The sequence below is a fragment of the Lates calcarifer genome, linkage group LG13 (assembly GCF_001640805.2).
Source record: "Lates calcarifer isolate ASB-BC8 linkage group LG13, TLL_Latcal_v3, whole genome shotgun sequence".
NCBI classification, from domain to species: Eukaryota; Metazoa; Chordata; class Actinopteri; family Centropomidae; genus Lates; species Lates calcarifer.
In genome coordinates this window covers 8478606-8492120 of record NC_066845.1, presented here as the reverse complement: position 1 = coordinate 8492120, position 13515 = coordinate 8478606, and the positions used below count along the sequence as shown (strand labels likewise).

Sequence of the window (13515 nt, the reverse complement as noted above, 5' to 3'; positions counted from 1 at the left end):
CAAGGGATCAGCCCGGTTTCACTTTTCATTCATTTCGTTTCATTCATCTCGGACAACAATCTGACTCTGACAAACATGATGATCTCATCTCTGTGATCCAGCATTTTCAACATAACTGACTGGCTCAAAGAGACGATGTAGTTACAGCTGTGTGAATAACACAAGTCACCAGGTGACTGTTTTTATATTCTATAAAAAAGGAATTTTGCATTAGAAGTGCAAACAGTGTTGAATTTACATCAAGTTTTTTTTTTTTTCGACAGCAATTCAGATATATTAACTAAGACTCTGGGACTGACTAAACCAAGACATTTTTCAGTTAATCAAAAAAAATTATGAAGTTCATTCATAATTAACTAATTTTTCATTTTCTATGTTGCACTTACCTGTACTCTATCCATCTGATTTTAATGTGGGTTTTAGAAAATCCACTTGTGTGATGCAGCACCTACTGAAATGTGCTTTTATCACTCATATTGACTAATACAGATTACTCATGTGTACAGTACATGCATGTACATACTTTTTCCTCAGTAGTCTGTGTACCATCTGTCTGTTTAATCAGCATTTTCTCAGCGCATACCGTACATTTGTTTTTCTGTGTATGTCAGCTTTAGGCTGCGTCTTGCTTGGTTGTGAGTATTTTTTGTGTTGTCTTATGTCAGCTAAGAAAACCCTGGACAGCTCAGCAAAATCTCGGTCTTGGCACTGGACCTGAGGAAAAACAGTAATAAATCCAAGTAGCTGCTCTCTGATGCTGCTCAGACACAGGATATGTGGTTGTATGAGGACGGTTCGGTTGTTCTGAAAATTAAGGCTCAGTTAGACAGGTGTGAGCATGTGCTTGTGCGTGAAGAAAACCTCAGCAGTCTGATTGACGGTCTGTCTTCTGATTGATGCAGTGTTTACACACTGTCTCTCTCAGGCACACACAAACACACACAAACTGAAGGCTTTCTGTCTACTTCTCACATTTGCCTTCAGTCTGTCACTTTCATTTGTTGATCTTTTTCTCCATCCTTCACAAACCAAGATTTAGCCTGTTAATCACACGCTAGTCCTGTTCCCACTATCTCCCATCTCCCCTCCAAATACACAAGCAACCGCGAACACATTTTCTCCCTTTTTCACTCGCACATCCCAAAAACTGTCCTCTCCTTTCTTTGAGGTTTATAGTGAATTTCAAAAGTCCTTTTCAGTCAGACATACAATATACAAACAGATATAACTTGCATCCAGTGGGATCCTCATCATTATGTCTCCAATTTGGAAATAATATTAATTATATATACACGTAACACATTCATTCAGACCCAGTATAGGTCTCTTCAGCGAACTTCTGGTCTCTCTATTTTCTATTGAGGAAATTAATAATATGCCAGTAACTCCCTTGTTGAGGAAAATGATTGTAGAGATTTTAAACATCACATATGAGAAAAAGAGAATCACATTACAGTAATTAGATTTGGATTTGAAAAAAGAAAGACTAAAAACAAACAGATATGCAAATGAACAAATAAGCACTAGTACATATTCCATATAGCTACTTAAACGTAGCCATTTTTTTTTTTTTTTTTACAAGTTTAGTTAACTCTTTGTTATTTTCATTTTAGTGAATACTTTTCTAACAGCACTTGGATTAATTCTGTAATCATCGCTATTGACACCTCGATCTCCTGTTGAGCATGGAGTGTGCAATCTTGTATGATAAATGTCTTTGAAACAACAAATAGTCAAAAGAAAATTCAAATTTGTGTGATACAACATCTGATATTTCACAAACTGAGATAAATGCTCTTTGTCGTCAATTTAGCTATTTTCTGAGTTCCGTCTGTTTCATCACCATGCTCTCAGGAAATATGTTGGCTGGCTTTTCTGGGCATGTCAGCTTTGTACAGAGTATGATGTCAACATGGACAGCTCAGCACAACCGTAAGGGTTGGCTCTGGACCATGGACTGGACTTCAAGAAACAGTAATAAATCTAACTGATGTGTCTCTGAAGCCTCTAGCAAACACTGCAGTATGGTAAAGTCCTGAGTATAAGTATGTTCTGAAAATTAAGATACTGTAAGGCATCATACAGGTACAAACGTGCTTATGCATGAGGAAAAACAAAAAAACAATTCTGATCCAGACACACACAGTACAAAACAGAGGGCTTCATTTCTTCTTCCTCACATTTCTCTCTCTTCAACACTAACTCTTTGTTTTTCTATTCTCTCCCCATCCTTCACACACCTACTTTTACCCTGTCAGTCACACATGTACCCCCTATTCCCCATCTCCCTTCGTTACACACACACACACACACAGACATGCACATACATATATGCTGCAGAGCAGAGCTGCTGACCTTAGCATTAGCCAGTGATGGGAAGGCAGGGCCAAGAGGACAGAGGCATCCTGGCTCAGTCTGGACAGGCAAACGATCAATTAATCCATCGATAAACCTCTATCTGTTGTAGTGCTGTTCCCAGTCGCTCACTTCTTTTTTTTCTCTCTCTCTCTCCCTGCTGTGCAAAAAATGCTGCACAGATGCACAAATATACAGCACAAAAGCAGCCAGACACAGTAAATAATATTGGCATACATCTTTGCCAACTCTCATATATATACAGGGAAACCGAGGACTTTTGTGCGTATGTGTGTATGTTTGTCCCTTGAGTATCTGCCAGAGTGCAGCAGGACTAGGTGCTGATCGATAGCGAAAGCCTCATTAACATAGACCTTATCATAGAGACATTTCACTGTACTGCCAAGAAAAAGCCACATTGATGCAACATGTACACACTCTCTGGCAGCAGTGACATTTACTGAGCAACCAGCAGGGCCTTAAACAACAACACACTGTCATTCTGTCTGAGGAAACAACATCGCACTCACATCATGTACACGTTTATGCAGTATAAATGTCTACATAAGCAAATACCAGAAGTGTGGACTCACACGACTCGGTCTCCAGTCTGAAGTTAACAAAACCAAAAAAGACAATTTAACTTTAACACAGGTGACTTGTGACCTCACTTTGACTTTAGCATTTTGCCTTGCAATGACTTGATACACTCCCCAAATGAACTCTTTCCTGACTCCAAATATACTAAGATTCAATCTGAAAGCAGCCAGGATGGAAATTTGTTTGACAGTGCACACAAGAGCATTATCACATTTGGACAGAGTTTGAAAGTATTTAATTTTGAGGTACTTGTGCTTTACTTGACCAATTCCATTACTAAAGCTCTAGTCACTAGGTATATTTGGATTATTAATACAAAACATATCAACAAATAAATTATGATGTAATATTATAATTAAGGCACCAAACGATATATGAAGTAGTTCAAATTAACCCCTGCTTTTAACAGCTGCAACCTTAAAGTGATAATTTATGAATTATTATGATATTATATATATTATATATCATTCTGAAACTGGTGCATAATGAGTACTTGTACTTTAAGTATACTTTGATGCTCATCCTTTTGTACCTTAACTCACATACAGTTTTGAATGCAGGACTTTTACTGGTGACAGATTATTCCAACACTGTAGCTTTACTACTTTTACTGAGTACTTCTTTCAACACTGCATTTTGACATTTAAACTTTCAGACATCTAATTTATTTTACATGACAAACTCCTCTGGCTGCAAACTGTATCAGCTGTAGCTAATTAACATTCATGGAGTCAGTTACATCAAATAACCAAAATGAACTGTGTGTTTTTGTAGTTCAGTAAGTTGAGTCTTCTTGAGTGTAATGAATCAGCATGTTTTAGCTACAGGTTGTGATTAAAAAAATTATGCTGCCATGGTGTGTTACAATTGACACGGCAGTCCTTTTTACTGTGCAGCCATCACACATGAAGGGATTTGCAGAATATGTATGTCACAAATGTTAAAACACTCCATTGTGTGAAAAGTAGCTGAAGGCTTTGTGTGTGATCTGCATATACAAAACAAGGCGCTGCCGGCCTGTACATGTGGTAGATGAAAGTCATTTTCTTGCTCTTGTTGGATGTTCTGAGAAAACTGAATTACAAAGATTTTTCTCCATGTTTCGATTTTCATTTTTTCTCATCTCACAGATGAAATCATTTTCTTGGTGCAGTGGATGACTGAGCTCAGTGGTGTTTAGTGGAAACAGTGGCACCAGTGATATTAGCTGTGCTGCCAAAAGAATATCAGGATACACTTGAGCAACGGCCATACTAATGTTTTTTTAATAAAATACTTTCCAACAATCAAATATGAGCCAACGTTTTGTAGCATATTATGGTAATGTTTATGCAGTGATTACATGACGGTCAAATCATTCTTTCTAGTTCAGGGGCAAAGTGCCATCTGAAAATAACATTTGAAAAAAATATATTTCCATTAAAAAAATTACAGCTGCCGCCAGAGAACCTCACATCCCAGACTTTGATATTTTCAGTGTCCTAAATATGTAGATAAATATGTAGATAGTGCATGTGCTGAGTAAGCTTTATGGGTTCCCTGTATGCATTAAAAATCCATTTATGTTCTCTGATATGCACATGGGTCGTCAGTGGGAAAAACAAATAAGGTCACACTGAACATTTCAAAGTGCCTTCTTTCTGAAGTGGAGAATAATCAAATTGAATAAGGCCTAGTGTTTCAAAATGGAAACAAATTCTAAATCCTCAGCTGGTCTGTAATAATTTCATCTGGGCCCTGCACAAATCGTATGTATACATAATGTCCTGTTCCCACACTGCACTGCCACTATCTAATTTTTCACTGTTCTGACTGTTTGCAAAGGTCAGGCTGACCAGTGCAAGACAGGAAATGATGTGCGTCTGCACAATGGACTCCCTGACGGAGGCGAGAAGAGAGAGAGAGGGAGACACCAACTGATGGTCAGTGCCAGTTCACTGCCAGTTCTTTGACTCTGACCACAAACACAATCAAGGCTTTTGATTGTCTGATTTCACACATGGGTGCTTTCACATCCTCTTAAAAATAATAGAAAATGAAATCATGTGGAGCAGTTTAGATGATTATCAAACCTTTTCATTGACTATTTCAGTTCGGTTCCATTTCCTGCAGTCAGTTTATTTAGAGACCAATTTCTGCAGAAATATAACGTCCAAGACAGATGCCACGTTTTCCCAGTTCGATAGCTTCAAATATAAATTGGTAGCACATTGAGTAGTATACTTATCCAGCCAGGTTAAAGTCACAACAATTAGAGCGTTCATCAACAGCCTCTTGAGCACAGTATTTGAAATCACACCTGTTGCCAGCAAATTCCTATATAGAGATGTGACATTACTGAGCTTGAAACATTTGTACAGTGGCTGTTTAAATAAATTTTATCCCAAAAAAAACAAGACACTACATCTATAAGTAACAAATGGTAGCATAAGCAACAATCTTGAGCAGCACCAAATGCACTATGGACCTACATTAAACTGAATGAAATTTTCACATCAAAATATGAATTTCTAATATGTCCAGTTCGAGGGGAAACACACACCAGCCAATGTGAAAAACAGTAAAAACAATCACTTATAAAGTGCCATATGTACCAAATGAAAAGCTGCAGTCAGGGAAGTGCACAGACGAGGTCTTCAGGCAACATTTCACTTTGGAAAAGAGCAGTTTCCATTTTCAGAGCACTTCAAACAATGGCTGCCCTCAGGATCTGCCATAGGCATTTAGACTTTTCTTTCCTCCAGCTCTCGACATTAAAATCTGCAAACAAACAAAACTGCTCCTTGAAAAACTTGATCCAGGACACAGAGTGAAATAATACACACCACCAGGACTTTTCTATTGATCTATCCATCCGTTCATGTCCTGTACCCTGGTGTTACATGGAACTAGTGCGTATTCTAGCATGTATTGAGCAGGAGGTGGCATGGCGCAGGGTTTCATAGGATCTAGTTTACAATGTTCATATATTTAACTCTTAATTTAAAAACAAAGGTATGAAAGTAGCATTACTACACACTACTGCAGCATTAAAAAGAACTAAAAATACTTTATTAACCTACCCATTTGATTTGAGAGAGGTTTCTGTATTATTTTTTTCTTTTCTTTATTCAATCAACACATTTTACGTTTCCACATTTTCTTTGCTCACAGCTTGTCAGGTCTGTAATGATTGTGCATAAAGCCACATGGCAGTTCAGGTATCTATGGTTTCAATGCAGCGCGTCAATGACTCAGAGCTTTACCTCAAATAACACATTGACCTGACAGTTACTAAAGAAATGCTAATGTAAAAAAAAGATAGTTTTACCCTGCCAGGCATCGTTTACACTTCCCACCCAACTCATCTTCAGCATGTTGTTCTAATTTACAATTGGCTGTAAAGACATTAGAGATGTTGTCATCTGCTGTTGTCAAGGCTTACATGCACAGACACACAAACATGCACATACACCAGCTGAAATACCTGAGTGGAATAAACTCAAAGATGTTACGCCATGCTAATGTCAGGGCTCACAGATGGCGATATCATTTTCTGCACAACTCTTTTTTTTTTCTTTCACCAGAATAAGTCGATCTCACCCAAATGAATCATTGTTTAACTCTTGTCTCAAGACGACAAGCCATATAAGAATTCATAAACTGACCATAATGACATTTTATATCAAGCCTAATCAAACACTAAGACTAGTGAGTATAAGAATCTGACCAGACTTTTCAATTCCAAGTGTTGGTCCCTCTGTAGTGCTGATGAAAAGTATTGAGAATTCAATACTCAGCACAAATCTGAATGCACAATCCTACATTGCCTTATTCAACCTCTTCACTCATTCAGTTTTAACTTCCTTCGCAAAGGTTTTGTGGGTGAGCAGTGTTTGTCAAAAACCTCAAGAGCTAGAAGCAAAAGCTGCTTTTCTGCAGGGAGAGGAGGAAGAAGAAGGAGAAGGAGGAGAGGAGGAGGAGGTGGTGAGTACGCTGAGCATGCTCTGTAGTGCCTCAGGCCTAGAGCGGAGCTCTGCTGACCTTGAGGGTGTCATATCGATCGATCAACAGTGAGGAGCTGTGTGTGCATGTGAGAGAGAGGGGGAGAGAGAGATGGAGGCGTGCAACTCCGCCAAACAAGGAGAAAACTGAAACCTGCACTAATGATGAATCATTGATAAGTGGACAAGGGAGGACTTTCTCCCTCCACCTCTTTCTTTCTCCCAGTTTTTCTCTTTGCCTTGCTCTGTGTCACTTTTTTAACGTGTGCTCCAGCTTTGGGGGTCTTCCTCTTTCACTACCTTTTCCTCCTTGTTTTCCTACCTATGCTTTCTCTCAATCTCTGTCTCTCGCTCTCTCTCTCTCTTTCTCTCTCACTTCCTTGCTGGCTTTCTGTCTGTTTTTCTCACTCTCATTTCTTGTCAAATGTCAATTTTAGCATTCACTCTCTTCATCTCTGTCTCTCAGTTTCTCCACTTCACATTTACTGTTTCACTTTCACTCACTTTTTTTCCATCATGACATTTCCTGCATCAGAACTCGGCTTCATGTTCACACTTCCCTCCCTACAGGTGCTTCGAGGGCACAAACGCATATAGATACTGCTGTGGCCTTCCCTCTCTGCACTGCACTATCAGATCTGTCTTCTGCAGGCTGCTGTCAGTTTGGGAGGGTCGTTATGTGTAATTTTGTGGAGCCTTTTAGGCTTCCAACAGGCCTATTTAAGCTACCCTGCTCTCATTCTTTCTCTATTTCTGAGGCTTTCAATCTCTGGGTTTTCGTTTTTGATTTTTGCAGCAACAGGGCGCATTTTTTTGTTTGACAGGACGCATGCGTGTAATTCGTACTTTGATCTCTTACAAAATTAATTTTGATTTTCATGACACCTCATCAATTTATAAAACTTAAGTAACATCTTTGATTTGTCCGTGCACTTCATGCACTACTAATATAACAAACCTCCAATACCCATATTTTTGATTATTCTTTTTAAATACTTTAGTTTAAGTTACAGCTGCTGACACTTGAACGTCACAAGATTACCATCCTCATGAGCTAATCTGTGGCAAAGGGGATTCATCCACTCCAAATTGCATTAGGTGAAATGTAGTAGCCTTAGTGTGGTATTTTGGGCCCGCATTCAGGCAGTGTAGCTGCTTCCTCCTGAGGCAGACCACGTAGTAGGCCACGTAGTCTCACCAAACCTGATTTGCTTTCTCTCAGAGAACAGAAGGCTATATTGATCAGATAGGTTTAGTCTAATTTGTGAGCAAGTTGGATCTTAAACAGTGCTGACAAGCACCATGGAAACTAACAGTGCAAGAGAAATTTCACCATTCAGTGTCTCCATTGTAGATCCAAACCCTACAATGATCCTGTAACTTTTAAGCAGCCAATAAACCGTGCTGTTTCTGGTTACAGGCTAAGCTGTGTTCCTGAAAGCACCATGTCTATTCAGAAACAATGTCACAGTTACTGCGGATAACACACATGTCACTGTTCTGTTTTTATTCAGCAGTCACTCAATACAAATTGTTCACAGCAGGGTCTTAGGATTGTCTGGATAAAATGGAACATACAGTTTATCTTGCAATTTTTTAAATGCAGTGGCCCCCTGCAAATGAAACTCCATTCATTGCCATTATATAAAGGTGGTGGAAGAAGTCAAATTAACGATAATGTACCTTTAACATTAACTTTCACCTCTTAAAAATGACAGTGAAAAACTTAAAGCTGCTATAATCAGTATTAACAATTGATAGGATGATTGTAGTTCACCATCAGACTTCCACTGCCCATTTTAACCCATTCTTCTGCTTTTATGACCCACAACTTTACTGTTTTGGTTCACTCTTACTGCTCTCATTGGTGTCATTTACAGCCAGAGCAGCTGTCTTCTGTCAAATATACAAAGTTCATAACCAGCAGGTGAACATAATGGACCATTTAGCAGATAAAGAACCAGATATTTCCCTCAGGAGTTTGGTGGGGACCAAACCAGAGCTAAAAGAGAGTGTGTACTGCACTCATCTTCATCATGTGGCCATATAGGATCGCAAATTATTTCACCTATGTCAACTCTACAGTCACTCTCTCAACACTATCACTGTCAGTATGGTTAATTTTCCTTTTAACACCATTTAGTTGACCCCTCCTGCCAATACAAGAACACACACAACTATAGACAGTGTATAAAATAGCTCCTGTATGTGTCAAAAAAGCAGCAAGGAGATCGTGAGAGATAACTCTTACCAAATGCTGCCCATGTGTTATTGATGAGAGAGACGCAGATTAATGCAGTCAGTATAAATAATGTAAAGCAGCTTCAGCTTTTTACTTGATTGTCAGATAGAGATGGACAGCCTCATCCAGAGTCAGTGAGGTGGGTTGTGTTTTTCTCATGCACATCTGTCCAATATGGCATAAGGTCTGACACAGTTTCTTCACACTTTCTGATCACAAGTTCATCATTGTCGTCAGCACTGACTGTGTTTATGTGGGGGTGGATGCGTGCATGTCTGCACACTTGTGTTTATGATTTAGACAACCATGTTGTCCTGGCAAATTGCTACTTGTTTTAAATTAGCACGGGCTATATTTCTGTTTTTGAGATGGACTTTGGTCATCGGTCTGGTGTTTGACATGTGCAGAGGTTTCAGACAAACACCGGTTATGTTTTCACAACTGTTGTTGCTGTAGATTATTCACAGCTCTCTGCCTCTCTGTCTGACTCTGCTGTTCACATTGACACCATATCTCTCAGTATGTCTCTCCACACACTCGCCCCAATGTCAACAAGCTGCAGGGCACATACATCTGGATGTATGATGAGCATAAGGAAGGGACCGCATGGGGAGAGGAAGTTGTCAGTGGAAAGAGAGAAGGATTAAGACTCAAGGGGAGCAATCAGAAGGGCAAAACGGTAATGTGACCTGACTTCCTACACACGAATAGAGGTGCATACACGTGCAAAAATGCTCAGACAAGAAAACATACATACACACAAATACTGATATATAGGGGATGCCAGGAGGAATTAGAGAAACCATTTCTTGCAGCGCAACCTCATTCACCTCTCCTGGAGAAATAAGAAACCACACACACACACACACGCACATGCACACACACACGTATACAATGTATATACTAGCTGCTCCGTCTGTTTTCCACTGCTTCTCTCTGGGGGGCCATAAATCAATCAGTGCCAAACTACTGCACTTCAAATGCAACCAAGAGTCACACACATAAATGCGCTCACACTAAGTGACACACATTTATTAAAGTTGTCTCTACATTTGCATTCACTTTTTAGTTTGGTAATTTGGACGTCAAATGTGGACCGTCACTGCACCGAATGCTAATGGTTCAAGTGGTGCCAAAAACATATTTATTCCTAGAACAACTGTAACAAAAAAAAACCAAACAAAAAAGGGATAACCACTGTTTTGTGCTGTATGTAGACATGAAGGAGTGATGGAAGTGTTGTTCAGTGGTTATTGTTAGTTCACAAAGAATGAGAAAGTGTCAGCCATGTGTCAAAATGAGCACAGCAGAGACAAATCTGCTCTAGTAAGTCAGTATGATAAATTCTACAAAAGAAAATTGATTAGTTACACTTGTAGCCATTCCAGAAGTCACACATTGTTATAAAATGCTTTGGGAAAACAGTGGCAATAAAAGTTAAATTGTGTGTGTGTGTGTGTGTGTGTGTGTGTGTGTTTTCAATATTGATTCCCACAGTAGTAGTTCAACGTGACAAAGACAACAGGGGTTCAGTTTAGTCAACATGCGTGTTATTCACCAGCAGTACTGAGACCCAATCAAACAGCAGCTGTTTTCATTTGAACAGGATGGATTCATGGATACATGATGGTCTGCATATTAAATGAGATCTCTATAGCATGCAACCATGAACAAGAATTTTAGCGTTACAAGCCCAGTAATTTGTGGAATAATATGACCACCATACATGTAGCTTTTCCCATCTTGGACTCAGACTTCAGCCAGAGATCAGCATCTGAGCTGAAATAAGCACTGCAAGGAAAATGCCAAATACACATTGATCAGCCACAACATTTAAACCACCTGCACTACTATCGTGTAGGTGTAGGTCTCCCCTGTGCTGCCAAAACAGCTCTGACCCATTAGAGCATGGACATTGGACCTCTGGGGTTTCCCTGTGGTGTCTGGCACCGGGACATTGGTAGCAGATCCTTTGCGTCCTGCGGGATGGGGCCTCCAAAGATCCCACATTCTTGATCAGATTGGGATCTGGGGAGTTTGAGGCCAGGTCAACACCTTGGGCTCTTTGTTGTGCTCTTTGAGCCACTTCTGGGCAGTTTTTGCGGTTTGGTGGGTACACTGTCCTGCTGGAGGAGGTCCCTACCATTGTGGAGTGCTGTTGCCATGGGGGGTGTCCTTGGTCTGCAACAATGTTTAGGTGGGTTGCATATGTTAAACTAACATCCTGATTAACAAAGGACCTAAGGTTTCCCAGCTGAACGCTGCATTGTAATGAGGTGAGGTGAATTTTATTCACCTGTCAGTGGTTTTAATGTTGTGGCTTATCAGTGTTTCCTCTGTGGTCTGTACTGTACACCTGTGATCAAGTCTCCCACAAGTGAGTCTAAGACAACTAGCAACAAAAACACAAGGCCAACATTTTTTAAATCCAAGGAAGTGGAGATATATTTTCCATAATACACTTAAAATAAAAATTAAATCTGTAGTTTTTACACTATATACCAAAGGTAAACTGGCATATATCATCAAAAAGTTAACTAAAAATCTATGTTATGTGTGTTATGTGTTGCTCAACTGATTATAAGTCATAAGGTATGGACCAAATTTATTATCAATAAAAACATCAATAAGACAAATTTAGTCATCTCCATTTATTCCCTGTATTTAAAGTCATGTCAGTTCAGAATTGATTTCAAGCTCCAATTTCTGACAACTTCTGAGTTTTGGGGCAAATCTATCAATTGTGTTTTTAATATATGCATGAAGCCATCCATGTCACACTTAAATTGCCCAAATCTTTGATCTAGAAATCCAAACATCCAAACAAAAAAGATCATTTTTTACATGACTCCATACTCCCCCACAGGGTGAATGACATCAAGATAAAAGTCAGGAGTCTTACCTTTGATGCCAAACTTGGAGTTTCCGCCAAACTTGAGAATGACCAACATTAGAAGGAAACCGGTGAAGGCTACGGCGGCAATGCCCACCACCACATACACCTGCACAATGAGAAAGCATGTTTATAAACCTACAGAAGAGATGAGCAAACACAAGCCGACAGCCACATAAAGCCACATGCCACACACACACACGCACACACACGCACAAAGTAAACAAAAGGTATAGGCCGCAGGCTGTGCTTATTTCACTGTCCAAGAAAGCCAGATTTTCTAAAGTACATCTGTTGCTTCATTGTGTGAGTTCATTCAATAACTTCTAATTTAGATCTAGCTCAGGTGTTTCTAGACAGGTACTATGAATACATGACAGAAAAACAGTCAAACAGTCAACAACTGACAGAGGCAATCAGCAAAGAAATGAGCTGGAGGAGGATGGTGACTTACAGCGACTCTATCCTCAGGTGGTTCTACAGGGGGACCGTCTATGCAGGACAGAGAGAGGGAGAAGAATAAATAGACAGATAGACACTCAGGAAGTGATTTGAGACTGAGTGACGGTCAGTGTTGTATTCTGAGTTTGTAATACTAGCATAAATATGCGTAATATATGATTTATTGGTCATCTACTTTTGTTAATATTGGACAGCTTGCTCAGTTCAGGGTGGTTTGTATTTTAGTATTTTCAGCAATTGTCCAACCACAGCTTAGCAGCTGTAATTAGGCAAAGCCGGCCTGTAAAACTTTCTAGATGTTCCTGCTCCAAAGCAGGATGTATGGTGATGAAATAAGAGTGATACTCAACATCTTAAGAGTTTGGATGGCAGTTTCTTTTTTTTTTTTTTAACTCTCCCCAAAAGCAAAAATACTAGAGAACAAACATGTAATAAATAGATTAAACAGTGTGTTTACCTGCTCACTAACTGCGAGCATTATTTCCAAGACCAGTGGCATTTAATACTACTTCCTATCCCTAACCCCTAACCGTAACTCAGTCAGTCTTCTGTCAAAGTCTGTTCCCCTGTTTCCCTCCCATTAGAAAGCATTTCTCATAGTGCCCCCTTGGTTAGGGCTTAGGTTAGGTTATGGTTAGATGGAGCACAAAAAACTGGTTGGGGCTCGGGATATAGTTAGATTCAGGATAAGGCAAGGGGAAGCACATATTTACAGAGAAACAGACTTCCACATAACACTGGTCCTGCATGCTGTCATGCTAAACCTACCTCTAACTCTAACATTAATTAAAGCTAGCATTAGAGATTCTCTCCAGTTCTGTAGACACGGACGCTCCTGAAATCCCATACTCATTATCTGAGACTGTCTTTACGGAAACTTTAGACTTTTGGCCTGGAACATGCAGCTTTAGTCTCAGTGTTTTAGTCATCAAGTGCTTATTTAAGACCTTTTCACAAGACTCTCATTTTAAAATGAGTCA

General features: G+C 39.5%; 1 protein-coding gene across 1 annotated transcript in view; it reads right to left on the bottom strand.

Annotated features, from left to right (window-relative positions):
• The window catches only part of ntrk2a (neurotrophic tyrosine kinase, receptor, type 2a), an 80909-nt gene that overhangs the window by 47397 nt on the left and 19997 nt on the right, over nt 1-13515 (bottom strand). The window contains exons 11-12 of the mRNA XM_051075120.1: nt 12528-12565; nt 12083-12182 (exon numbers count right to left, since the gene is read on the bottom strand). Coding sequence (XP_050931077.1) covers nt 12083-12182; nt 12528-12565 — 138 coding nt within the window. The remainder of the gene's footprint in view (nt 1-12082; nt 12183-12527; nt 12566-13515) is intronic.